The following is a 26462-nucleotide window of genomic DNA, read 5'->3' on the forward strand; positions in this document are numbered from 1 at the left end:
GTATACATTTATTCAACAATTTGCATCTTATCCGACATGGATAACATTATTATAAATATGTTATCCTACATGTAAAAGACAACAAATGTTTTGTTGGATGATCATTACAATCCCAACAGAAAATCTTCCTAAATGATAATATAAAGATTGGGAGAGGGTGAGGTGGTGATGATGTGATGTGATCTCCTTGGCATTATATGAGACAATCAATGAATTGTGGATGTACACAACGACTCACTGCCAATAAGAAGAAAGCAATGATTCCTTGATTAATCATTTGTGTCTCATCCCCTGTTTAAAAATTTCAACATTTGTTTTGCTTTTAGGCCCAAATTCTCACTTTGAAATTGAGATAAAAATTTTGTAAATAATTTGAGATAAAAGGCAAAAAGACAAATATAGTCTTGATCTATATTCTTTTAAGGTTGAGCAATCATATTTTATTATTTTCACCCAACAAATGGGTATAGGGCAAAATAGTCATTTTCTTTTTCTAAATTAGCATAATGTATCAGTGAAAGGAAGGTAAATTATAAGAGTTTTTTTTTTTTTCCTATAATTTTATGAGCAATAATCGAAAATCCGAATAATAAATTGAAAATAAAATAAGAATAATGAATTGAAAATCTTTACATACTAAAGACTAGACCAAAAAATTAATCTTTTATATTTGAATTATCAAACATAATTTTATTTCTAAAAACTTTTAATTGTTACTAATTCCTAACTAACAAAAACAATTTTCAAAAAACAAATTTTAAAATAATTTTCAAATATTTTTTGCAACAAAATTCTATTTTTGAATTTTAAACATGGGAAATAGTTTGACTTATTCTCTATAAAAGGGTTATACTTTTATATACAATATAAAAATTTTCAAAATATTTTGAATATGTTCAATTATTACTCAAATTATTTTATAAAAAATAAATAAAAACAGTTCAAATTTAGTTAAGAAAATAATGCATTTCAAAATAAATTCTTAAAAAAACTTTGCAAAAATGATTTTTTTTTTTTTCAAGTCAGAAATTTTCAAAGAACAAAAGAAAAGGCATAAATATTCTTTTCTTTTAATATGGGATTCTTCAGTGGAGAATAATAGAAACCACCCATCACTTTTCCTGCAAATCTTTGTACTCGTCCTGATTTGGATCTCACCAACCAACTGGAGCTGGTGATGAATCCACTTTTGATTGAATTGGATCCATGCGTCAGGACTTCTAACACTCCCACCATAGCAACAAGACACATTCCACCTGGCATATGCCCAAATGGGCTACATACAGAAGAATAATGGTGAATTGCCAATCCACCAGCACCTTCAGCTTCAAGACCCAAGTGCCCTAAAGCTGAAAGACCAGTGAAAAGGTCACTTGGGCATATGGGTTTGTTGTGGAACAAAAGGATTTGCACCAAAGTCCCACTTTTGGTGGGGCAGGTTCAACCACATTTGGTTCCCTTCACCATTTGCAAACATTTATTAGACACAGAACCAAGAATATCTATATCATAATTTTAAAATATGAAAATAATAGACTTAGATATACACGAAATCATCTATCATTCACAAGAGTCTCAAATGCTGTGTTAAATAGACATATTTCCATGTCTGATAACCACAAAATTCAATAAGAATTCAAATGGAACTATAGAACTTCATGAAGGGTTTTGATAATTCTCTTACTATGTGCTTATAGGAATCTTCCTTGGGGGAAAAATCAGTCTGAGCTTCATCAGCAGTAAAGCTATGAATGCTACTTCATACTGTTTCATAATTTCCTTCTTCAAACCCATAAAGGATTCAAATAGAGCATAGAGAATATATCAGGGACCACGAGCCACAGAGAAACAGAAACAGCGACAGCTACTAACCTGGTCTTCTGGTATCATGCCGCCTCCTTTGCTCGTATCAATGGCTTCTAACAACCTCACCACCTCATCCATGTCAGGACGTTTGTCAGGGTTCCCATCCCAACATTTCCGCATGATGCTTGCCAATGAACTCGGGCAACATCTAGGGATATCTGGTCGTAAATTCTGTATATTGTCATCAATGGGAAGTCATATTAGAGAGGATAAGAAGACTAATTCCCACAAATTCAATTTGGCTTGAGCCCTTGATATCAGCACGAGAAATGTAAGGTTTACTGGAGCAAAATAGAGCAAAATCAAGATAATTCAGTAGAAATATCGAGATTAGTCCTACACAAGTATGCAATGTTCAATGGTGGCATGCTGACCAACAGCCTGAACAAAAATTTAACATGAGTCCAGTGTTTCAGGACAAATGGACCCATAAAAACTAGTAGAGGAGGTGAACCTTAGACATCTAGCAACAGACAAACCTGTCGAACAACAGCAGATGATATATCAGCGAAGCTAAGATCAGGGTAGGGCATGTCACAGCAATACGTTTCCCATAAGCATATGCCAAAACTGTAGACGTCACACTTCCTATTATATGGTTTACCGTCAAGAACCTACAAAAAATTATCTGGTTAGATTCATTGCCAATATTTAGATACAGAGGAACTACTGCCAGGAAAAGGGGAAAACAATTTCCTTCAAACCTTTCTGTGTATTGTGGTTCCATGTCTCTGAAATAGACATATTCTTGGAACATATTTTTATGTCAAGTAGAATTATTTGTCCATTAGACCATGTAACTCTTCATTATAAAACTAATTAAGTTCATCAGTAACTAGTGAATGCATTAGTACCTCTGGGGCCATGTAACCAAGGGTTCCAGTTTCCCCAGTCATGTCTCTTGGATTTTGAGCTTCAACTCGAGCAACACCAAAATCAGCAATTTTCAATGTTCTATGAGCATCAAGCAACATATTTTCTGTTTTAACATCACGGTGTACAATCTTCTTTGAGTGAAGATAGCTCAAACTGCAAAATTAGAACAAACACACTCCATTAGCACCCAACTACACACAACATCCAACCATGATTGAACTAGCTCTTACCCTCGAGAGAGGTCCAAAGCCAGTTGAATTACAATCTTAAAGGCAAGTTTCTTTCTCCTATTCCTGATTAAAAATTTCTTTAGCGTCCCACCAGGAAGGTACTCGACTACAACACAACATGCTCTGGAAGGAACAGGATTACGACCATCACTTGAAATGTTATTTGAAGGGATCCTCAGATCAGATGTTCCCATCGAAGCTCCAATAAACTATAACAGAAAATATGAGTGAATGGTTAGACCATGAAGATTTAAAGCGAATACACAAGGGAGAGAAACAGATATTCTCTCTCTCTCATATATATAGTTATTTAATTTTTCTTTTCCTCATTTAAAACATGTGACACAACTGTGCCAAAAAAAAAAAAAAATCATTATTTGTTAAAGGGAGTGAGGAAACAGAAAAGCATTAAAATAGCTAGACTGTCAGTGTAGGTTAAATCATGATGTTATAACAAACTTGAGTAATTCTCATATTAGCCAGTTTTAGTACATCATTATACAGAAGTACAACTTTGAGGTGGCATTCCAGCATCATAAATAGCCTGAGAAAAAAAACAATAAGGTACTCTTACCTTTGTAACATTTGGATGGTCAAGCTTATGCCAGACAGCAACCTCTTGCCGAAACGAGGTCCGAAGAGCAGCAGTTTCAGCAGCTGTGGCAAGACCATCCTCCCCCCAATCCAATACCTTCACTAAAATAGTAAGAGATGACAATGGATAGTGAGAAAATTGACAAATAATAGAAACATGATAACTTAATGTCATTAACAATTATTCTCTTTTATGGGTATTTGACATCAAAGCTAGTCTATCGATATTATAGCCATTCATATACAATGTGACACGTACCAAGAGTAACAAATTGAATATAAAGTATTGCACACCAAGTTTGAAAACTTGGCTGAAGTGATATTTAAGCCATTCAAAGCAATAAAACTTAAAAAGGAGTGCACCCAAAGCCCAACAGGGAGATTGAACCTTCATATAAAAGTAATGCTTAGCAAACAAGATATTCAGAGTCTAGAAAGAGCATTATTTCATATAACAAAGTCTTCATGACCATGAAACAAGGATTAATCAATGGTTTGAAGGCATGATATTTAGTTGGTTTGGATGATATATGGAGCTAGCATATTCTAATTCATTATGACAATAAGCTCTATCCTCAACATAAGCCCCATGACATATCAGATAAAACTCATTCCTAGTTAACTGTTTGAAAGCAAAAGAAGCTGGCATGCCAAATGGAAGCACGAATTCAAATGCTGAAAGGGGTATACAAAACCTGATTACAAGGAAATAGTCTAAATAAATGGTATAACTGAACCATCTTTTTGAAGAAAAGAAGTGAAAGAAAATTAAGTCTTGTTTGATAAATGTTTTAAAAAATAATTTTGAAAAACAATATTTGAGAACGGTTTTTGAAAACCATTCTTCAATGTTTTGTAGAACAAATGTTTGTTAGGAAACCTAAAATATTTTTAACCCATTTTTTATGTTTTTATATATGTTTTAAAAATAACTTTTATATATAGTGCTTTATTTTTAATTATTCTCCACATTTATATAATTATTTTTTAAAACAACCTTCATAAAACAAGTGAAAACAACCGAAAACAGTTAAAAGATGTTATCTAAAAATAACCTATTTTCTGTTTTTAAGAACAATAAACTGTTTTCTATTTTTTGATTACCAAACATATATTTTTTTTTTTCTTTTTGAATAAGAGAAAATTGTTTTTGAAAACAATTACCAAATATGACCATAGTTTCCATGGATTAAATGACCTTATCATGTTTTTTTGCAAACGTGGAAAGCAAACAGAAGTTGCAAAAATAAATTTGTAAACCAGTGTTGACATATTAAAAAACCAGACCCCATAGTTGTAAATGTCAGGTTGACAAGTGTACAACAAAATAACAATCTAACAAGAGAAGTTCACCATTTTATGACAGCAAATAATCTGAAACTCCATGTTTATTTTCTAAAACTATTCAGCATGCTTCATATTACTGTATAATGCCAAAAAATGGGGATAAACTAGTATATTAATTAGAGACCCCAGTATATTAATAAAAACATGGTCATCCAATAATCAACATAAAAGTGAAAGAATAAGAATTACTCCCTTAAAAAGAACAGTATAGGAAAAAAATTTCCACTCGGTGTATTTTATTAGAGCACTGTAGTTTCTGATTTATGCATTTCAAAAGATTCAGTTTCTCACTACATTTTTCAAGTGCTAATCTTCTTAAATCTCATGCTTCATTTGAATTTGGGAAAGAAAGGGAAAGGATAAAAAAATGCTGAAGACAACTTAAAAGGGTATTGCCTTTGCAAACTATTTCAGCATTTTCCTTCCCTTCCTATTATTCTTTCTCAGAATACCAGTCAACTGAAACCAATCCTGCTACTAAGGACGACTTTTAGTGTTACAAGAAAAGGTCAAGAAGATTGTGCACTAAAGAATATCCTCCAAGTAACATGCATAATAAAATGCTTACTTGTGGCATACACCAACCCTATTATACTAATGAGAAGAGCCTATATGCTCCCATTTGAATTATTATAGACAATTTCAACAGGCAATGCATGCGGAAGTGCCGTCAAGCCATTGCTCAATTTAACAGAAAATCCGGCCTAACAATTTATGCTAACACACTTAAATCAATAAAGTAATATTCTTGAATGAACTACCAGATTCTGAAAGAGAACTCACTAGAATAAGCATATCACAACCATATGACAATTCAACTAAAAATCAAACACTAAAACCAACCAGTAACCAATTAATTAAATCAAACACAACCCAAATTCTCCAACCTCATAAGAGATAAATTCAAACCCGGAAATAAAATAATTGAAATGGAAGCATAAAGGAAGCGTAAAGTACCTGCAACATCTTGGCCATCATAAATGCCTCGGTACACAGTACCATATGTCCCATGAGCTATAACACTTCTTATATCCAATTTAGACAACTCAATTTCCCAGTCTTCCTTCTTTGTATTGGTATTAACTTCCCTATCCCTTGAAATAACTCGACTCAAGTGCTTATCCAGCTGGATATCCCAGCTTTTGAAATCGATTTTATCTGCTCTAAGAAATAAATCCTTGTTACTAGTATTCCCACCATCCTTCTTTGAACCCAAATCACTACTCGAAATACTAGACTTGTCTGAGACAGTTTCTCCCTCTCCAGTCCTGGATTTCTCAGCTTTTGCAGTCACTAAAACCTCATCATCACTTCTCAAATCCATTTTCATGAAATTTAACTTAATTCAATAATAAAAGTAACCCACCAAAACCCGAAATTTTCTTGAACGCCACAAGTGAAAACCTAAATGAAAACAGCTTTATTATCCGTAATAATTCTCAATTTCCACCATTATCACTACATCAATTCGCAAAGAAACCGATAAAAGAGTCGCTCAAATCAACAGAAGAGGCAAGAACGACTCCAAAGAAGTCCCACCACTTCTGTCAAATTCGCAATTGTATACCGCAAAATCGACAATATCCCTTGATTATCAATGAAATTAAGATTAAAAAAACAGGAGAAATTTTTTTAAAATAAACACACACACACACAAACCTGCAGCCCAGAAGTTCTATGTAATTCCAACCAAGAACAAGATCCTTTTCCTCAAGATCAACCAACACCCAAGAAAAAAAAAATTAAAATTGGAAAAATAAACAAAAGAAATAAACAAAATACCACCTGTAGTGCTAAAAATCAGACACCAAAAAAAAGGAGGAAAAAAAATAGCGAAAAACACAGTAGAGAGATATGAGAGTCTTGGGCAAAGGAGGTTTTGTGGAGGAGATTTATACAAGAAGAAAGAAGAGTGAAGAAAAGGAAAGTCTGTAGAGAGAGAAAATAAAAGGAAAAGGAAAGAAAATGAAAGAAAGTCTGGGAAAATAATGAGAAAAAAAAAAAAAAAAAACACCAAGGCGCGGGGTTGTGGCCTAAAATAGCTGCGTGACTGCTTCAAAAAAATCATACAAAATTTCAACTCTCCCCTAAACGACGTCGTTTTCAGTGAGACCTTTGCCAAATGCCCTATTTTCTTTGAATATTTCAAAATTTGAGACTTTTCTTTTAAACAATTTTCCACAATATTGATTTTTTTTGCACTAATTTGACTTTTATTTCGTGGAAAATTCTCAGATATTTTTTTTTATTAAATATGATAAATATTGTCTTTTTTTTTCCTAAAAAAATTCGATTGCAAAATATTATGTATATGTTAATACTATATTTGAAAATAATTATTAATTATGTGGCATATTGTCTCCCCTTTAAATTTTTTTTTTATAGTAAATATTAATTTTTTTTATAGTAAATATATATATATATATATATATATATATATATATATATATATATATATAATATGAAAAAAATCATTAATTAATTTGTTGCTTAATTTGTGAATTAGAGTGTATTCAGTCATGTAATTAACAATTTATTTAAAATGTAGATTTTATGGAGTGTTCATTAATCAAAATTATTATTTTGATTAAAAAAGAACTATTTTATCTCCTAATTTAGATATGAAGCAAAAGGAATTTTTCCTATTTTGATATTATTTTTCCTTTTTATAATAATAATTATTATTATTATTATTATTTTCTTGAAATGAATTTTGAAAGAACACATCGATTGGGGAAAACGACACAGCTTTACCAAGGCCATGTGGGGGTGGGTAGTTGAGGGGGCATGATCAGAGCGTTAGCCACTCCAGAAAATCCAACTCATGGTACGTTGAAAGTACAGGAGAAGAAGACAAGAAGACTTTGACGTTAGCATTAATTATTCCTAACACTGTTTGGCAGCCAGGAAAGTGCGACCGGAACCTTGAATCCGTCTCTGGAAATGATTCCAAATTCCAATTCACCCCACTTGCCCACCATACAATGCAGGCTTCCCAAGGATATTCCCCCACAAGAAAATACTGTCTTTTCCGGGAGGCCTCGCCATTTCCATATTCTCAACCTTGTCATTTTCCTAGGGCATGCAGAAGGGAAGAAAAAAAAGGGAAAAAGGAATTTCTTTCAATGCCCTTTTGGGAATATCTACGGCCGACCTGAAGAGTGGTTCTTCAAATTCTGGACAAATCAAGCATTAAAGCATATTTCATCTCGCAGAATATATTAACACTTTCCATCATTGGAACATGGAACTTTGAATGTTTGATGGCATCTAAGGTCAAGTAATATGCACTCTGATAGGCTAGCAGTATCAAGAAAGAGGCAGAAAGGAATTATCCACTAAATGATGGACAAGTGATGCATTGAGTTCCCTGGGATAAAATCATAAAAGAAGGAAAAGAAGAAGAAAACCCAAACATTGACCAAGAAGGAATGGCAAAATTATTTTCCCAGACACAAACACTTCTTCTGTAACATCCTGAAAAAGTTGCACTTTTATTTTATTAAATAGATTATTCAATCCAGGCATTATGGCTTGCTTTCTTACCCCATAAATGAAGTTACAACTTGCAGTACCATGAACTGTTGGAGCCTCAATTCACTTTTGCCTGGATGAGGATTGCCAATCAACTGCAGTTATGCTGGGGAGATTGCCACGAACTGTCATTTGTACATCATCAAATTGGGATTTGCCTCAGCAAGATTCGGTCATTTTGACTCATCCTGGCCATATTTGGTAATCTACTTCAGCACATGCCTAACCAAAAATGCTTATATATAATGATAACAATAGATAAAACCGCATCCATCAACCTACTTCAGAGATAACTTAAAAGTTGAAAAATCACAACTACTTGCCTAAGAGGTACATCAACAATAACATACATGTAGAAGCACAAAATATTTGTAAACAAGAAGTACAATGTTAGTAACAGAATTTCATGGTAAGTAATGATGCTGCTATTCTCTTGTTTACTTTTCTTTATATTGGTGTGATATAGAAAGAACTCATGAGGATAAAGCAAGTCTTATTGAGGTGGGTTCAAGCACAAACAGCTTGAAGAGATCCCGCTCCCTTGAGGCCTGGCTAAGTGGCAAAAGGTGACGTGAGAAGTTCTAGGTCTGATTCCAAACAAAGAAAAATGTTTTATATCAAAATCAATGGTCTGAATTTTTAAACCCGTACCCTCACTTTACATCCTTGAGCTATTGCTTAACAATGTATAAAACCGTGTAAGTTTAGGTGGTGTTTTTTTCCATTTATTTTTCTCTCTTTTGGATAAATAATCAATGCAAAGGATTTTACCATTAATATGAATATAATAAAACTCAATATTTAGCCCATATCATGTGTATTAAGTTGCACATGACTAACCTGGACACTGAAGAGAAAACTACCGTCAGAAACCTGTTGGCCAGCTGTGACCTGAAGCCCATGGAGATGCCCAGCAGATGGTGCTTTCACAACATGCTTCAAGAGAGAACATAAACAACATTTACAGCTTTTGGATAAAAACTAATGTAAGATGGACAACTGTAACCAGCTTTAGCACATACCTCCATCTTCATCGCTTCTAACACTAATATAGGTTGCCCTTCTTCCACTTTGGTCCCATCCTTCACTAGAACCTTAACCACTAAACCAGCCATGGGTGCAACCACAGTCCCTGGAGGATGATATGTGGCCTCAAAACTGGGCTTGTGTTGCGCTTCATCATCAGCAGACAACTGAAGCCCAACCCTTTGTCTGAAAGTATGATGATGTGAACCATGCCATATATGGAAATGCTTAGTCTGATCCTGCCAGCCCAAGTTACAAGATTTTACATAAACACAGAATTGGGAGTGAGTGAGAGAGAAAGAGAGAGAGAGAGAGAGAGAGAGAGAGAGGCAGAATTCTTTACTCAGCCTTAGATTGCAATATTTTACCAAATTGTAATTGCATCACTGCTTGAAATTTCAATATTGTGATGCTCAAAATGGTGAGCCTAAAATATGACATGGTTTTGAGAATAATATTGTCAAACATGCATCAAGACCCCCACATTGATAGAAGTCAAATGGACGGATTGGGAATGGAAAAGGATCGCTTGGTACCAACCCATTAGAAGAACCTTGTCCATTACCACTCAGACACAGGATTAAGACTGAAATTCCAATGCAGTACCAGGTTCGAAGATGGCAGAGAAGGCTAGGGAATGCAAAGGGCCATCTGTATAGATCTTATGTAACTGATAAGGTTAACTTAACACTAGGCAATCCCATCCTAGATATTAGTGAAAACCATAGGAGAAAAAGAAACCACACCAAATGTTTGATCAAAAGCAATAAAGTGTGAAGTGAGGAAGTTAGATGCTAAAGAAGAAGATTAATCAATGATGGATTATATTCATTACATAGTGCCTCTTTGTGCATCTCTGCCTAAAATAATACAAAATGACCAAGGCAGGGAGATTAATACTCTAAAAAAGTTATCTCCCCATCTTGCGGAGAATCATTGTTTAAGAAACCAAGTACCCATTTCTAACCCACGAGCTTGGAGAAGAAAGAAGCATTGCAAGGAGGTACAGATACCCTAGCTTACCAGCCCCATTGCTATCACTACATGTTTTATGAATGGTGGTATTTGTAGCTGGACATGTTCTACTATTTTTTACTTTCCTCTTTTATTTTTGGCACAAAGCGGAGGAGACAATAAGCATTGCAGAGAATTCAAAATGTTAAAATGTCTGACTTGTATATATTCAAACAAGAAATCAAAGTTCTTCATATTCAAACGATGTAGCTGCAAGCCTTGAATTATTGTCAAGGAAGCATGGAGCACTTAATAGACAAAGAAAGGAAAACATTACGCATCTCTATTAGGATGCTAGACAAACAAAAATGAAAGAAACTGTGGTCACGAATGCCTATAAAGTATAACATGCATACTCCAGAAAAGAAAACAAGAAAAAAGCTTACCTTGGAGTAAACAGCTAAACTAACATCCCTGCTCAAACCATCAACTTCAACTCTGAAATCAGAATTGCCTAGATGTGCTACTTTGACTTCCCAATCAGGGGAGTTTTCTTCTCCTGTCTGAACACATATATAACTTGATTAGAAACTTAAGATTAGTAGTCTGTGTGACAGTAACAAAAGAAGAAACTAGAAAGGTACTTAGAATAGGTGCAGCCTTAAACCTGGAAATTTCAAATACAATAACTGGCCATTGAACCCTTCCTTAACACACACTTTAAGTACCTCTATTAGATAGTTTCCATCTGGCTGAAAAGTGATGGAAAGTGTCAAAAGCTTTGAGCTACTGCTATCGTATTCATTGTCCCAGTCAAGTTCCATTGTGCGCCTAGCACTATGATGGACTCTGAAAGGGGGATATGCATACCATATTGAGAGTGAGCTTTTGCCACCTGCACATATCAGCAGTCATAAAGATTAAGAAAAATTTTAGAAAATATACTCTGAAAATATTCAAATCAGAGTTTACCAGGAGGACTTTCCTTCAAGTTACAACGTTCCTTTTCACAAACACATGCAGCTATAAGAACTGCACTGAATTTAGCAGCATCATAAGCTTCATTTGCTAATAATAAATTACTTGGATCAACAAATAGGTCATCTTTAAAGTGCTCAATAAAATGGGTTTCAACTTTTCCATTTTCAAATGCCCAATGGTTAGCAAGTTTTTGGAGGAAATTGATATTGGTTGGCAAACCTGCAACCTGAAAAAACACAATATCATTATTGGTTAGGCTGGGATTAAGAAACCTATATAAATTGCAATGCTGCTGAAATAAAGGTTAAACACTCACAACAATTGCAAGCTCTACCAAGGTGCAGAATCTGCCCATGCACACATGCACCAGCAAAATGATCCAAGAGATCACAACATGGAAAGACTAAAAAATTCTTTTGTTTGTTTTCTTTGGTTAGAGGCTAAGTTGTTTATGGATGATTGTCCTCTAACTTTAGTTAGTTTCATTGATTGGTTGGGGTCTTGTTGAGGATGTTGTAGGCCCTTCTGTTTTGTAGATCTTTCTCTGTTTGAGCCTTTTTGGTGGTGGGCGTATGGGTCCTGTATACCTTGAGCCCCTCCTGTATACCTTTTTTTTTAATATTTTTGCTCCTTTATCTATCAAAAAAAAAACATGCAAACCAAGCAAGGCTAATATTTCATACACTTGAAGCACATGTTTACATGCATGCATGCACACACTGATGTAGGACAACCCTAGGATGGTTGCTTACACTCAAGGGTAGGTGGGCTAGGGTTTTATTTTTAGGGTGTAAGGAGAGGAATAAGGAATAAACTTTATGGTAGAGAAAATTATAAGATAAGAAATAGAAAGAAAGAAGAAACAATGAAGAAAAGATGGAAAACCTTAGAGTCTCACTAAGGCCTTCTAGGAGTCTCACCTAGAAGAAAATCAATGGAGTCTCACCATTGAGGGTTGCAACCTTGCAATGAAAGAAAGTATAATATTATTCATCAAAATTCATCCCTTTGATTTACATTGATTAGCCTATTTATAGGCTTTTCTAAGAAATCCAAAGTCTACTAGGACTCTAATAACCTATTATGATTCTAATTCTAATTATAACATTCAAAGTCTACTAGGACTCTAATAACCTATCATGACTCAAATTCTAATTATATTATAACTCAACTAGCTAATCCTAATTAGACTCCAACAAATACCAATCCCTATTCAATTCTAATTAATATTAATCCTACTTAAAGTTTATTTAGGTCTTCCCTTTCTTCCTTGAATAAACTTTAAAAGGCTTTCCCCCATTAATTCTCCCCGGCTTGAAAGAACTCGGTTCCGACGAGTTAGATGCTTGATACAATTCATAAAGATCGGGGTTAATCTTCTGAAAATCCGTTGTCGTAATCCATGTATTCTCAGAATGTGGTTTGCCTCGCCATTTCACCAAGAATTTTTGGTATCCACCTTGTCGAGTAGACACAAGTTGATCATCAAGAACATACTCAATCTCAGGACGTGGGCTAAGAGTAGGTGGTAATTGAAGATCCAACTCTTCACTTACATCATTGTGATGGCCATGGTAGATATACAAATCTTCCACATTAAATATTGGACTAAAATGCAAGTTTGAAGGGAGCTCTAACAAATAAGCATTCTCATCTGACTTCTTAATTGGAGGGACTTCTTTCATTGGACGAAGGATCTTCTTACGTCCGTTGTGTATGAGAGCATATGTATTTTCATAGCCGTCATGTTGAACTTTTCTATCAAAGAGCCAAGGTCTTCCAAGTAAAATATGACTTACTTTAATGGGTAAGACCTCACACCATACAGACTCTTCAAAGTCCTTACCAAAAAGGAATGTTACTAAACAACGAAAACTTGCCGGGATAGAGGTGTCATTAACCCATGCTACTCTGAATGGATTTGGATGTCTCTCTATTTTAAGGTTTAGCTTCTCAACAAGTTCTTGTGAAGCTATGTTCAAACTGCTACCTCCATCAATGATCATGGTGCATAATCTCCCTTGGCAAGAAATACGTGTTTGGAAAATGCTAGTACGTCGCCAATCTTCTTCTCCTTTTACTATTGAAATGGTTAATAAAGGTCATACTACAAGACTATGTCCTTCCGTCATACCATCATAGTAGTCGCATTCTTCACTAACTTCATCTTCATTGTATGTCTCTTCTTCCTTTGGGTAACTTTCCAATTCAGATTCTGGTTCTTCAACACAAAAGTGTAAACTTTTGGTTGGGCATACAACAACATAATGACCATGCCCACCACACTTAAAGCATAAAGGAGTCGCGTCTACTTTTCTATCTCCATTACTCATTGAATTTTTACCCTTACTACCATTCTTATAAGCCACATTCGAAGTTTGTTGAGTGTTGCCCCCACCATTCACATGATTAGGAGTTCTAAAGTTTGATGTGCTTAAAGGTTTGCTTGCTGTCCTGTTGGAGAAAGTGCTCCCAATTTGTGAACTTGGACGCCTGGAAACCAGGAATTTGAGGCCTTTTTCTATTTTGAGGGCTAGTTGATAAACGTCATCTACGGTATAAGTGTGTGCAGCTATCATCTCAAGTTGAATCTCCATTCGAAGTCCAGCTTTGTAGCGGGCTGCAAGTTGAGCATCACTTTCCCGCACTTGATTTCAAATGCTCAATTTATGGAATTCTTTTGTATATTCTTCAACGGACTTGGTACCTTGTTTAAGGGAGAACAATTTTGTATACATAAGTTGTTCATAATCAGTTGGGAGAAAGTGCTCCTTCATCTTCAACTTCATCTCGTCCCATGTGTCAATAGGCGGCTGGCCAGTTTTATGAGCTTGATTCTCAATATTATGCCACCATATACGTGCTGCTCCTTTCAACTTTGCCTTCACAAAACGAACTTTTCTATTTTCGGGCATTGCATACCAATCAAAGTAATCTTCCATTGACATAATCCAATCAAGAAAAGTTGTTGGATTTAGTTTTCCATAAAATTCAGCAACTTCAAGACGTACCTTTTTTGTCACATCATCATCTAGCTCAAAAAGTTTGGCCCTTCTTTGATTCCCCATCATAAAATTGTCTTGTTCTTCGCGTGATCAACTTGGCGATTGTCTAAATTGATGACTTGCAATCTCCTCTTCAATTGGTCGTTTTTCTTGGCTCTTTTCTAATAACTTCATGATCTCATCAAGTTTGCTATTTAGTTGTATTATAGCATCTTGATGGGATTGTTGTGTGGCTGAAATTTCCTCCAAGCGTATTGTAGCGGCATCTTGATTGCTAGAAGTTTTTTTGGAACTCATGCTTGCATAAGTTGCTCCGCTCCTTAATTGCATATGCTTTCAAGCCAAGAATTTTGGCTCTGATACCAAAATTGATGTAGGACAACCCTAGGATGGTTGCTTACACTCAAGGGTAAGTGGGCTAGGGTTTTATTTTTAGGGTGTAAGAAGAGGAACAAGGAATAAACTTTATGGTAGAGAAAATTATAAGATAAGAAATAGAGAGAAAGAAGAAACAATGAAGAAAAGATGGAAAACCTTAGAGTCTCACTAAGGCCTTCTAGCAGTCCAAAATTGATGTAAGACAACCCTAGGATGGTTGCTTACACTCAAGGGTAGGTGGGCTAGGGTTTTATTTTTAGGGTGTAAGGAGAGGAATAAGGAAAAAACTTTATGGTAGAGAAAATTATAAGATAAGAAATAGAGAGAAAGAAGAAACAATGAAGAAAAGATGGAAAACCTTAGAGTCTCACTAAGGCCTTCTAGGAGTCTTACCTAGAAGAAAATCAATGGAGTCTCACCATTGAGGGTTGCAACCTTACAATGAAAGAAAGTATAATATTATTCATCAAAATTCATCCCTTTGATTTACATTAATTAGCCTATTTATAGGCTTCTCTAAGAAATCCAAAGTCTACTAGGACTCTAATAACCTATTATGATTCTAATTCTAATTATAACATTCAAAGTCTACTAGGACTCTAATAACCTATCATGACTCAAATTCTAATTATATTATAACTCAACTAGCTAATCCTAATTAAACTCCAACAAATACCAATCCCTATTCAATTCTAATTAATATTAATCCTACTTAAAGTTTACTTAGGTCTTCCCTTTCTTCCTTGAATAAACTTTAAAAGGCTTTCCCCCATTACACACAGCCCAGCAGAGCGATCCATGAGACCACTACAAGCATACTAAATAGGTTTAATCTTTCATACACTTGAAGCATCATGTCAAATGGTCCATCTAAGATATCTTCCAATTCAAACTTAGCAAACTGAACCATGAAAACCAAGATCATCATTCCAAACAGCAAATCACACTTTTTTCCTCTACCATCAAAAAATTTTTGAGGAAAAAAAAAAAAAAAACTATCAGGATCACCCCACCAGGTTGATCATGTCCCAGAGATATCCAATAAAGGATCCATCAGATGCAATTTTGGTATAGAAGCCAAGGATAAATGTGCAATTCCCAACCGAACATTATGAACCCTTTTTATAGTGCAGTGAAGACAAGAAACCAGGTTTAGGTATACCTGAAATTTTGATAAGCAATCCTTCATTTTAACTAATGCTGCAGCCCGATTTTCTCCCCATACTACGAGCTTAGCAATCATAGGATCATAATGCATGCTAACAGTGTCTCCATGTTCAACTCCAGTTTCAACCCGAACTGCTAAGATTCAACATAAGCAAAAAAATAACTTGTACATTGAAGAAGTAATGGAATCATGAAGTCCTAAAAAATGGCTACAGGATGTTCATAACCATCCTATCTCCCACATATTCTTGAACTTCACAAGGGATTTGACTATTGAACAAAAAGGATATCGAATTGAAAGCCGGTTAAAATTATCTGATTGGAACAATTTTAGCAAAGCTGTCTTCTGACTAAAGTATTGCTGAATATTTCACTATAGTTAACTAAGTTGGCAATTGGCATGTGACTAAACCTGTTGAAGAGACTGGGACAGGACGATAATGATGAAGAATTCCAGTGGCTGGAAGAAATCCTTTTGAAACATTTTCAGCATATATTCGGGCTTCAAAGGCATGACCTGTGACCCAAAATTAAGAATTATGAACATCCAGGAATTCTTGAAGCTCAAGTATCATGTGAATAAATCTGCTCTAAAATTCATGACATGATTACATAGAGTCTGTATCATTTTGAAAAACAACTAACAATAATTAGCCATTTTTATTACACAGATTGAATCAAAGTGATGTAGGACAACCCTAGGATGGTTGCCTACACTCAAGGGTAGGTGGGATAGGGTTTTATTTTTAGGGTGTAAGGAGAGGAACAAGGAATAAACTTTATGGTAGAGAAAATTATAAGATAAGAAATAGAGAGAAAGAAGAAACAATGAAGAAGAGATGGAAAACCTTAGAGTCTCACTAAGGCCTTCTAGGAGTCTCACCTAGAAGAAAATCAATGGAGTCTCACCATTGAGGATTGCAACCTTGCAATGAAAGAAAGTATAATATTATTCATCAAAATTCATTCTTTTGATTTACATTGATTAGCCTATTTATAGGCTTCTCTAAGAAATCCAAAGTCTACTAGGACTCTAATAACCTATTCTACTAGGACTCTAATAACCTATCATGACTCAAATTCTAATTATATTATAACTCAACTAGCTAATCCTAATTAGACTCCAACAAATACCAATCCTAATTTAATTCCAAGTAATAATAATCCTACTTTAATTACAATTAATACTAATTCCCTTTCTTGATATATATCTTGAATATTCATCCTCATCAATTCCCCCTGACTTGAAAAAAACTCGACCTCGAGTTTTAGTGATTTTCCACGATCAATTGAAATTCCGAGCAATGCCTTCCACCCTTTCTTTCTTCGTCGTCTCTTTCCCATGGTAAGACAAGATCTCAAGATCTCTTGAACTTTTTCAATTTCTTGCAAGACAAATACTGGACTTCGAAAAACTTTTTGATGTTGTGCAACAAGTTGATAATTCTCGAAATTATTATGTGTCTTCAACAAACTTGTGGGAAGTTGTTTCCCACACTCTTCTTGTAAATTGTTTTGTGGAAGAATAAGATTCTTGAATTCCCTATATTCAAAAGAAATTTCAGCAGATTCTTCATGTTTGCCACCACTCACGATAATGTTTGGCCTTAGGAAGTTAAACATCGATTCTTCTGAAACTTCTTCAACTTCTTTGAGCTCTTCTATTGGTTGATCTAAGATTAGTTTCATCACCTCTTGCTTTCGAGATTCATCATTGATGATTTCTTCGTCCTTTCTAGTAACTTCGACTTGCTTTTTAATAAGAATATTTGATGGCTCTTCTAGTTTCAAAGGTGCTACTTTTTCCTCTGGTTGCTTAGGTGGTGGAATTTCCTTCATTGGACGAAGGATCTTCTTTCGCCCATTGCGTACAAGTGTGTAAGTGTTCTCATAGCCATCATGTTGGACCCTTTCATCAAAAAGCCATGGTCTTCCAAGCATAATATGGGCAACTTTCATCGGCAAAACATCACACCATGCTGATAACTCAAAATTATTACTGAAATTAAACGTCACTAGACAACGAGAACTCACCAAAATAGATGCGTCATTTACCCATGCTATTTGATAGGGATTTGGATGATCTTCTGTCTTTAGATTAAGCTTCTCAACAAGCTCCTCTGAAGCTAGATTGGAACAACTACCTCCATCAATAATCAAAGTACATAGTCTCCCTTGACAAGCAACACGAGTTTGGAAGATGCTAGTACGTCGCCAATCCTCCTCTTCATTTAGCCTTGGTATGTTCACCAATGGCTGCATAAAAAAGTTGTAGCCTTCAACCATGTTTGCATACGTTGCTCCACTCCTCAATTACATATGCCTTCATGCCAAGAATTTTGGCTCTGATACCAAAATTGATGTAGGACAACCCTAGGATGGTTGCCTACACTCAAGGGTAGGTGGGATAGGGTTTTATTTTTAGGGTGTAAGGAGAGGAACAAGGAATAAACTTTATGGTAGAGAAAATTATAAGATAAGAAATAGAGAGAAAGAAGAAACAATGAAGAAGAGATGGAAAACCTTAGAGTCTCACTAAGGCCTTCTAGGAGTCTCACCTAGAAGAAAATCAATGGAGTCTCACCATTGAGGATTGCAACCTTGCAATGAAAGAAAGTATAATATTATTCATCAAAATTCATTCTTTTGATTTACATTGATTAGCCTATTTATAGGCTTCTCTAAGAAATCCAAAGTCTACTAGGACTCTAATAACCTATTCTACTAGGACTCTAATAACCTATCATGACTCAAATTCTAATTATATTATAACTCAACTAGCTAATCCTAATTAGACTCCAACAAATACCAATCCTAATTTAATTCCAAGTAATAATAATCCTACTTTAATTACAATTAATACTAATTCCCTTTCTTGATATATATCTTGAATATTCATCCTCATCACAAAGCCAGCTGTATGGCTCAAGACATTCTGCTGAGATGTGCCGATTAAATTGGTAGCAAGAATTAAATTACTGGCACCATCTAATTAATCATCAAGAAGTCATCAAAACAACTTAGGACGATAGGGATTCTTCTCCAACGGGTTCTTCTTTGCCTTCATCATGCAATTTTATGCACAAAAGGGAAAATGAATAAGTTGACATTGTAAGATGAAATAAAACATCATGCAATTTTATTTAAAAAAGGGAAAAGGAATAGGTTGACACTGTAAGATGAAATAAAATGGATTTATTTCATTTTTTCATTGACATCCTGCTTGACCCCCAGCCATTTGTATATTTCTATTTGCTTTTGGTAACTCATGGTAATCAGAAGTTCAACTTATCCTAGGTTTTTCTATTTTCATATGCATCTTGCCAGCATCCTTATGAACATATGTCTTCAATTTCTTGCTCCATTTTATTGCTTTCAGCCTGACTTATTCTCTGACCAGATACCACCCTCCTTTTATAGACAGAATAGACACACAGACCACACTTGCCACAAAGATAAATCAGTGGCAAGCTGGAAGAATCACTGGAACTCCCAACGGCTAAAGAATAGTTATCAAATCCAGACCACACACCAACCTGTTTTTGAGGGGCAGGATCACAGATCCACCCATTCAACCATAAGAAGTCATGGCTGGCCCATAACATTTGTAAAAGATCATTCCAAACAATATATAATGATTAAAATAATAGAAAAGACAAACTAAAATTTAATTTATAAAAAAATAGTGAACTTTGATGTTATGTGTACAAATATGCATGTACCGATAATTTTTGGGGATTTATTTGATAATATTCATTCAACCAGTATAGATACCTGAAAAATAAATAAATAAAGAGAAGCCCCTGTCTCATCAATAAAAACTGCAGCTTTTGGTAAAGAGCATATACCACAATAGGATGCTCAAAGCCAGCAGTTGATGTAATCATGTAAACCAATTGTAAGAGAGACACTACTACATTACCTAACACCATGCCATTTTATGAGCAATAAAAGAACGTATTTTCAAAACTAGAATTAGGAGTTATTTGCTTTTCCTTCACTCAGAAATAAGCATAAGAGAAAAAAGTATTCTAGGCAATTAAAAAATGCTAATAAGGGCACTTGTGACTGATTCATGAGCAGATAACAGTGAAGTCCAATTCATGCATAGGGACCTCTTTAATGGGAGGGAAATTAACCTAATAAGGGCACTTGTGACTGATTCATGGGCAGGGGTTCGCCATTTGCAACACGGATTTGCCACTCTACAAGATCTTGCCCAACAATCATCTCAGTCACAGGGTGCTCAACCTGCAAAAGAATGAATATGCTCCACATTAAGATTCTATTGAACTTGTTAATTAACAAAAAAGATGGAACAGAGCGATAAAAGAACCTGAAGGCGGGTATTCATCTCCATAAAATAAAATTGGCCTGAGATGGTATCCACTATAAACTCCACCGTGCCAGCATTGTGATAGCCAACTGCCTTCAGATATCAGACAGGGACGACCACATTAGTGAAAATAATTGAAGTAACTCTTGAAGTGTAAATAACAGGATGTCAAGAATGAACATGTTTTAGATGGAAAAAACAAGAGAAACCATGAGAAAAATGGCAAGATTTTAGATGCAAAATATGGAACATGGATTTCTATGCGCACACAGATGAGTGCATGACCAAAGGCGTATCATTTTCTAGAAATACACATGATCCTAGAGTCCATCATCCTCAATGGTCCATAATTCAGACAATAAACATCCATCACTGCCTTCACAAGGTCAAAAAATAGTAAAATGTACATGGAGTAGGAGAAGCTGCAAAGAAATACTTGAAGATAACACTTAAGATACTCCACGTAAGGTTTGAAAAGAATTTCAATGAGTTATGGATACAATTTGAGCCAAAGTTCAATGACAATGGCAAGGAGTTAATCAGCACGGAAAATGAGAGCCAACATAATCGGCCATGAGGCTTCCAAGAAACTACCACCATTAAACTGAATAGTGTTTGTAAAAAGTTTACACTTCCATGAGACAACAAATAAACCCTAATAAAAGCAATGCTTGAAGGGGGAAAAACAGAAAACAAAACAAAACTTTGCACTTCAACCAATAGTTTAATGCTTTCAGAAAAATAAAATAAAATAAAATGATGGCATTCAACTAACGTTTAAATTTCCTTTGACAACAGACATTAACACTTCAAACCTAAGTGGATTGTTTAATCACACTATCATTAGTACATTTGTAATCCTGAAGCAGCAGTACACAAGACTTCTATCTCACTTGGGTTATGGCTTAAACTATGACAAAAAAAACTAGAGAAACTTATAGTTTAATATATAGTAAATGTCTTGCTTAAACTAGCCCATAAAATGAAGGGTCAGGATAAACAAAGCATGATGGCTTTGTCTAAGGAGTTCCATGCATGATCCATCCTCCGTAGAAGACATGGCAATCAACAAAAGCCAACCCTTCATAATGCCATCATGCTATTGGAAAACTAGGTAAAAATATCAAAATGATCACCAAAATAAATCCAAGAGAGTGTCACCTTGGCTGCAGATACAGCAGCTTGACCCAAGTGGGTGCGGAAGTCATTGACAATGTTTGGCTGCACCAACAGAGTTTCTGTTACAACTCTAGTACACTGGGAAACATGAACTAGAAATATAGAAATGGAGCATTACAGCTGGAGCTTCCTCAATTATCTTCTGGTGTCTTCTCTGTACACTGCAATCTCTCTCATTTAAATGAAGAACATTGCCAAATTTATCCCCAAATATCTGTGGCATCAAGCAGAATGGAAGAGAATTCAATGATCACCATCTAAACTTTATTACAGTTAACTGTTTGCCCTGAGAGAAACAACCATATAAGCTAGAGAAGCTCATTTTCCTGATAAAATTTTAAGCCAAAAAGTCCTTAGCAAGTTTAAGATTACAGGTACTTGAGGCAGTCTTTTTCCCGATAAAATAGAATTTACACTGGACTTGGACGAATGACAAAATAAATGATATTAGAATTTGTAAAACCAGATAACCATACTTGGACTTCTATGTGCCTTGGCTTTGTGATATATTTCTCCAGCAAGATTGTGTTTATGCCAAAAGAAGCAGCAGCTTCACGTTGTGCTCCCAAAAAAGCTTCAACAAATTCACTTGGACTTTGCACAATCCTCATACCCTGTAAAAGAATGCCATATGGCATACAAGCAAAATCGTGAAAACTTTGTTTCAACAAAATGAGTATCCTACTTAACAGAGGATAAATCTATGTAAGCTTTTTTTCTTACTTTCTGTGTCATAGGTACTATCGGTCATTTTTTAACCCACAAGTCCAGTACCTGTATTTTCAATTTATAAGGACAAGCAAGTGGGCTTTGGAAATCACATTGTAGAAGAGAAATGAGATTTTAATTTCAAAAAAACTGCAGCAAAGGTTTATATTTTGAGGATTTTTGCCTTTAAGCTCACTGACCCCAGCAACTAATTAGAAACATTTGCACAAGAGAACATTTTTATTTGTACAACCTACTACACTTTCCAAACTAAGCTTGAATTTATAAACCCATTCCAACCTTTCTTACATGAGAACATATGGCAAATCCAATTGTGCAATGTAACTTAATTTATAGGGCTCATAAATGTGCCAAAAATTATTAATAATAAGGAGCAACTAAATTAGCTAAATAAATGAATATGTAAAATCTCTATTGGTAAACACAGAAACATCATATCTACAATACAAACATCAAGGATCATAAGCAAAACTGATATCAGGGAGAGTATCACATCAAAGATAATAGAAATGGGGGGAATGTGACACACCTTTCCTCCACCTCCATGGGTTGGCTTTATCAAGACAGGATATCCAATTTTCTCTCCTTCTGATTTCATAAAGTCAATATCTTGTTCATTTCCATGGTATCCAGGTACAAGTGGTACCCCAGCTGCACCCATTATTCTCTTTGATGCACTGATAAACATATAAAGCACCAACCAATTGAAAAACTTTTCTAAGTAAACATAGAACACATACATACACACCCCCAGGGGGTTTGTTACTACAGTTGCAGACATGAATCAGAATAAAGTACTATTTGTAGACAAATAAATGGATAATAACTGTGCTTTGCTGCCACATATACAAGCTTACAAATGGACTGATGGACAAGAAGAAAAATCTTATCACACAGATGAGGAGATCTTATAAGATGGTCTCAATCCAAAAACAAAAATAAAAATAGAGAAAGAAAAAGAAAAAGGGAGATGGATGGATTCAAACAAGTTAAGAACAAACCAGAGATAGGAATGAGGCAGGAAAAAAGGAGAAAAAATGCAAGAGGCCAGTGATTTGTACCTTTTATCACCCATGTCACGGATAGCAGATGCTGGAGGTCCTATGAATGTAAGACCCTCATCCTCACAAAGTTGAGCAAATGCAGCACTTTCTGATAAAAAACCATAGCCTGGGTGGATAGCCTAATTATCAAAAGAAGATATACCATTCTGAATAGCAAGCCCTTGCATGTGCCAAAATACCAGACAATCAACCATCTTCAGTTCAGAAAAGTTCAACATGCAGCGAACAACAATGTACAATGAAGATACAGAAGTCAGAAGGTATGAAATAAACAAAGCAATTACATATGTGTTCCCAAATCTACACTCTATCAATAGAAATATTAGAGTTTTCCTTAGTATTAGTTGTTTGGTTCATGAATGAAGAGAGAAAAGATGGAGAAAAGTTTTTAAAAAATTTCCTCTAACACCCACCAAAATTCTCTCAAAATAGGCCAGAGATGAAGAAAAGGTTTTCAGAGAAGTACAATAATTTAGCACAAAGATAAAAGTTCTTTACAAAAGAGATGAACATTTTCCACTTAATTTTCCATCAACTCCTCGTATCAACAAAGGAAAATTCCTGTTTCTAGTCTCTTCCCTTCCTATTCCCCCACCTTTCCCTTTCTTAAGTAAAAGACCAGATTACTTAATTTTTTTACTGTAAGAATATACTACTTTTTCTATATGACAACTCTGATGTTAAGCATCATTCACATTGACATTCAAAAATAATATATGAGAATTTAAATTGTGTCTAAGAATATACATAAGAAGTTTTAACATTCAGAGAGGAAGAAGAGAAACAAGAAGATGACAATTTCATATCTCAGTTTTCCTTTATCTTGATTTCATATTTCAATCTTCTTCGCTCAGCCTCAAGCTTTATAGCCTTACAGGACTTGCCTGATTTCTTGAGCTATGCCTGTTTTAACAGTTCAATAAGAAAACAAGTGCTACTTGAGCTTATGAGCAATAGAGCTCAATAAGAGCAGAGAGCAAGTAAAAACTCCAGGCAAATCCAGCCACAAGATTTCTCGACCAAAGGAACAATTCATAGGGTCAGCAATTGAACTATTGGATTCAGAGATGTAACTTAAATGGATTGTCTCTCACAAAAAGTAACTTCTAAAGTGTACACTTAATTCAACATCTGTTCACTGATCTCCATTATAGTTTCTATATTAGCACTTACGCTTGTTTGGTTCCCGGAAATTAGAGAGAAAATGTGAGAAAAATAAATTAGAGAAGAAAACTAAAAGGACAAAAAAAAAAATGAAAGAAAATAAAAAATCAAATTAAAGTCAATAAATTATTTTTACATATTACTTAAAACTCATTTAACTTATTTTAATTCTTCTATATAAAGATTAAATAATTTGAACATGTACAACTTTCTAACTAAATTTAATTTTATTTCATTTTCTTTCATATTTTTCATAACAAAACCAAACATAAGAAAATCTTTTTTCTTAACCATTTTTTTTTTCTTAATACTTTCATAGAATCAAACATAGCATTAAATTTTATCACGATTTTCCATTGACCGGATAATTTTTTTCAGTTTCAACAATCCCAATATCCACCTCGATTAACTATCAGCAATCCACTAGATTTTAAACACCAATTCCCTCAAAATTTTCTGTCCTCTTTTTGAGCAGCTGCCCAAATATGATCAAGCAAAGCAACACAACAGTGAACAAACTAAAGAGCAATTGCACAAGAAGATGAATATTTTCACCGTTTGGTTTGGTATCCAATAAAAAGGGAGATCAACTTCACTATCAAAAACTATGGCTACAGAGCTCTTTACAAATCAAAAAAGAAAGGAGTTCAAGTGCACTATAAATATGAATGAACTATGGTCAAAGACGCCCTTTACCTTCCAACTCTCAATGCAAAACCCCGAGTACAACAGAGAGGGTATATCCTACCCACTCACAGAAACACTCACATTATGCCAAAAAAAGGATTTTGCTCCGTCAAAAACCCAGCTATGGGCTGCCACTGGAAAAGCTTGCCATCAGCCCTCCAGCCCATGGACTCAGAATGCAAAACATCTACCATAAAACTAAGACTACAGTTTCAGTTTTTCCCTCCCTCCTTTGAAGTTTCACAGTTTATCAACATTAGACCAGATGAAACAGTAACCCCACTATAGTTTATATTCTATAGCATTTTCCGTTTTCCAGGACTGAAAAATCTTCACTCAATTAGGTCAAGCTGTCGTATCAAATTCAGTTGGACCCAAAGCTTTGGGTCACCCCTGATGCTGACAAACGAATCTAAGCACTTTAGGAAACAAACCCCCAAAGGATTTTTCGCGTGTTTCTCATTTTCCTATCCACCTATCCACGAAAAAACAAAGGCAGTTTCTAAAAGAAGAACCAAAGAGCTCACAATTACCAAACAATGACAATCCATGATTCACAACTTCACTATCTCAGAATCCAAACACACAATATCACACTTACCTGCGCGCCAGTATGCACCGCAGCATCAATAATCGACTGAGCACTCAAGTAACTTAATCGAGCCGATGGTGGACCGATATGCACGGCCTCGTCGGCCGATTTCACGTGAAGCGAATCCCTATCCGCATCACTGAAAACGGCGACAGTTCGAATCCCCAACCGCTTCGCAGTCCGAATAATTCTGCAAGCAATTTCGCCTCTGTTCGCGATCAAAATCTTCTCTATCCGTCGCGCAGTGTTGCCTTCGTCCGGAGATGACGAGAATGCCTTCTTCTGAACTATAAAGATTCTGCGTGGAAGCCTTCGCCGGAGCAGCGACGCCATTGATGACATGGCCTGGAGCACTGATAGAGCAGAGTGACGGAGAGAGACTACAGAGGAGGAAGTTATAAAAGTAGTCTACAATCCCTGGGCCGGTTTTGGTCTTTTAACGTAGTCTGAGGGCAGTTTCGTACTTTAAGATAGGATCTCGCGTTACGTGGAGAGTCGTGATTGATAACCGGAGGGATTTGTACTGGAGAAGATCCGAAGAGGCTCTCCCGATATCGATGTGATGTGGCACTCACCCGCCAACCTGATCTCGTTGCATGATTTTTCCCTCCATTCTTTTTTTATATACAATTATTAAAATTAGCGGATTAGAAAAATAATGGGAATTAATTAATATCCTATTTGGAAAGCTTATCCAAATTCCAAAAGTAAAAGCAATTATTTTTGCTTTATGATTGACTTTCATAGTTGGCC

General features: G+C 35.2%; 2 protein-coding genes across 5 annotated transcripts; both read right to left on the reverse strand.

Annotated features, from left to right (window-relative positions):
* Positions 1-1510: 1510 nt before the first annotated feature.
* Positions 1511-6888, reverse strand: LOC117904798 (serine/threonine-protein kinase STY13-like). 2 transcript variants are annotated; one of them, XM_034817560.1, is made up of 6 exons: positions 5871-6888; positions 3547-3668; positions 2973-3181; positions 2721-2895; positions 2346-2480; positions 1511-2037 (listed from the first exon to the last, which is right to left on the reverse strand). In XM_034817560.1, exons 1-6 carry the CDS (start codon positions 6241-6243, stop codon positions 1825-1827), a joined length of 1227 nt encoding a protein of 408 aa, XP_034673451.1. In that variant the 5' UTR covers positions 6244-6888; the 3' UTR covers positions 1511-1824. The 2 variants fall into 2 exon arrangements, with proteins under 2 accessions (XP_034673451.1, XP_034673452.1); XM_034817561.1 differs by having other exon boundaries at positions 3547-3663; positions 5871-5956.
* A 1348-nt stretch (positions 6889-8236) lies between these two features.
* On the reverse strand, positions 8237-26098 carry LOC117904635 (methylcrotonoyl-CoA carboxylase subunit alpha, mitochondrial). Of its 3 annotated transcripts, none has more exons than XM_034817330.1 (16): positions 25719-26098; positions 23264-23385; positions 22732-22879; positions 21950-22087; positions 21592-21687; positions 21456-21515; positions 20295-20387; positions 20098-20209; positions 16371-16475; positions 15954-16090; positions 11400-11634; positions 11156-11322; positions 10874-10990; positions 9470-9712; positions 9288-9383; positions 8237-8669 (listed from the first exon to the last, which is right to left on the reverse strand). In XM_034817330.1, exons 1-16 carry the CDS (start codon positions 26049-26051, stop codon positions 8631-8633), a joined length of 2241 nt encoding a protein of 746 aa, XP_034673221.1. In that variant the 5' UTR covers positions 26052-26098; the 3' UTR covers positions 8237-8630. The 3 variants fall into 3 exon arrangements, with proteins under 3 accessions (XP_034673221.1, XP_034673222.1, XP_034673220.1); XM_034817331.1 differs by having other exon boundaries at positions 8237-8635; positions 15954-16093; XM_034817329.1 differs by having other exon boundaries at positions 15954-16093.
* Positions 26099-26462: the final 364 nt, after the last annotated feature.

Source organism: Vitis riparia, chromosome 17 (assembly GCF_004353265.1).
Source record: "Vitis riparia cultivar Riparia Gloire de Montpellier isolate 1030 chromosome 17, EGFV_Vit.rip_1.0, whole genome shotgun sequence".
Classification (NCBI taxonomy): domain Eukaryota; kingdom Viridiplantae; phylum Streptophyta; class Magnoliopsida; order Vitales; family Vitaceae; genus Vitis; species Vitis riparia.

What these genes read in the sequence shown, in the direction of transcription:
- LOC117904635 (XM_034817329.1), bottom strand. Translation starts at nt 26,051, where the DNA reads ATGTCATCAATGGCGTCGCTGCTCCGGCGAAGGCTTCCACGCAGAATC. An exon ending in CCCATGGAGGTGGAGGAAAG is followed by an intron (nt 22,088 to 22,731) that starts GTGTGTCACATT and finishes ATTCTTTTACAG; the next exon opens with GGTATGAGGATTGTGCAAAG. An exon ending in TAGAAGCGATGAAGATGGAG is followed by an intron (nt 9,384 to 9,469) that starts GTATGTGCTAAA and finishes TCTCTCTTGAAG; the next exon opens with CATGTTGTGAAAGCACCATC.
- LOC117904798 (XM_034817560.1), bottom strand. Translation starts at nt 6,243, where the DNA reads ATGAAAATGGATTTGAGAAGTGATGATGAGGTTTTAGTGACTGCAAAA. An exon ending in ACCATCCAAATGTTACAAAG is followed by an intron (nt 3,182 to 3,546) that starts GTAAGAGTACCT and finishes TTTCTGTTATAG; the next exon opens with TTTATTGGAGCTTCGATGGG. An exon ending in TTGGTTACATGGCCCCAGAG is followed by an intron (nt 2,481 to 2,720) that starts GTACTAATGCAT and finishes AATTTTTTGTAG; the next exon opens with GTTCTTGACGGTAAACCATA.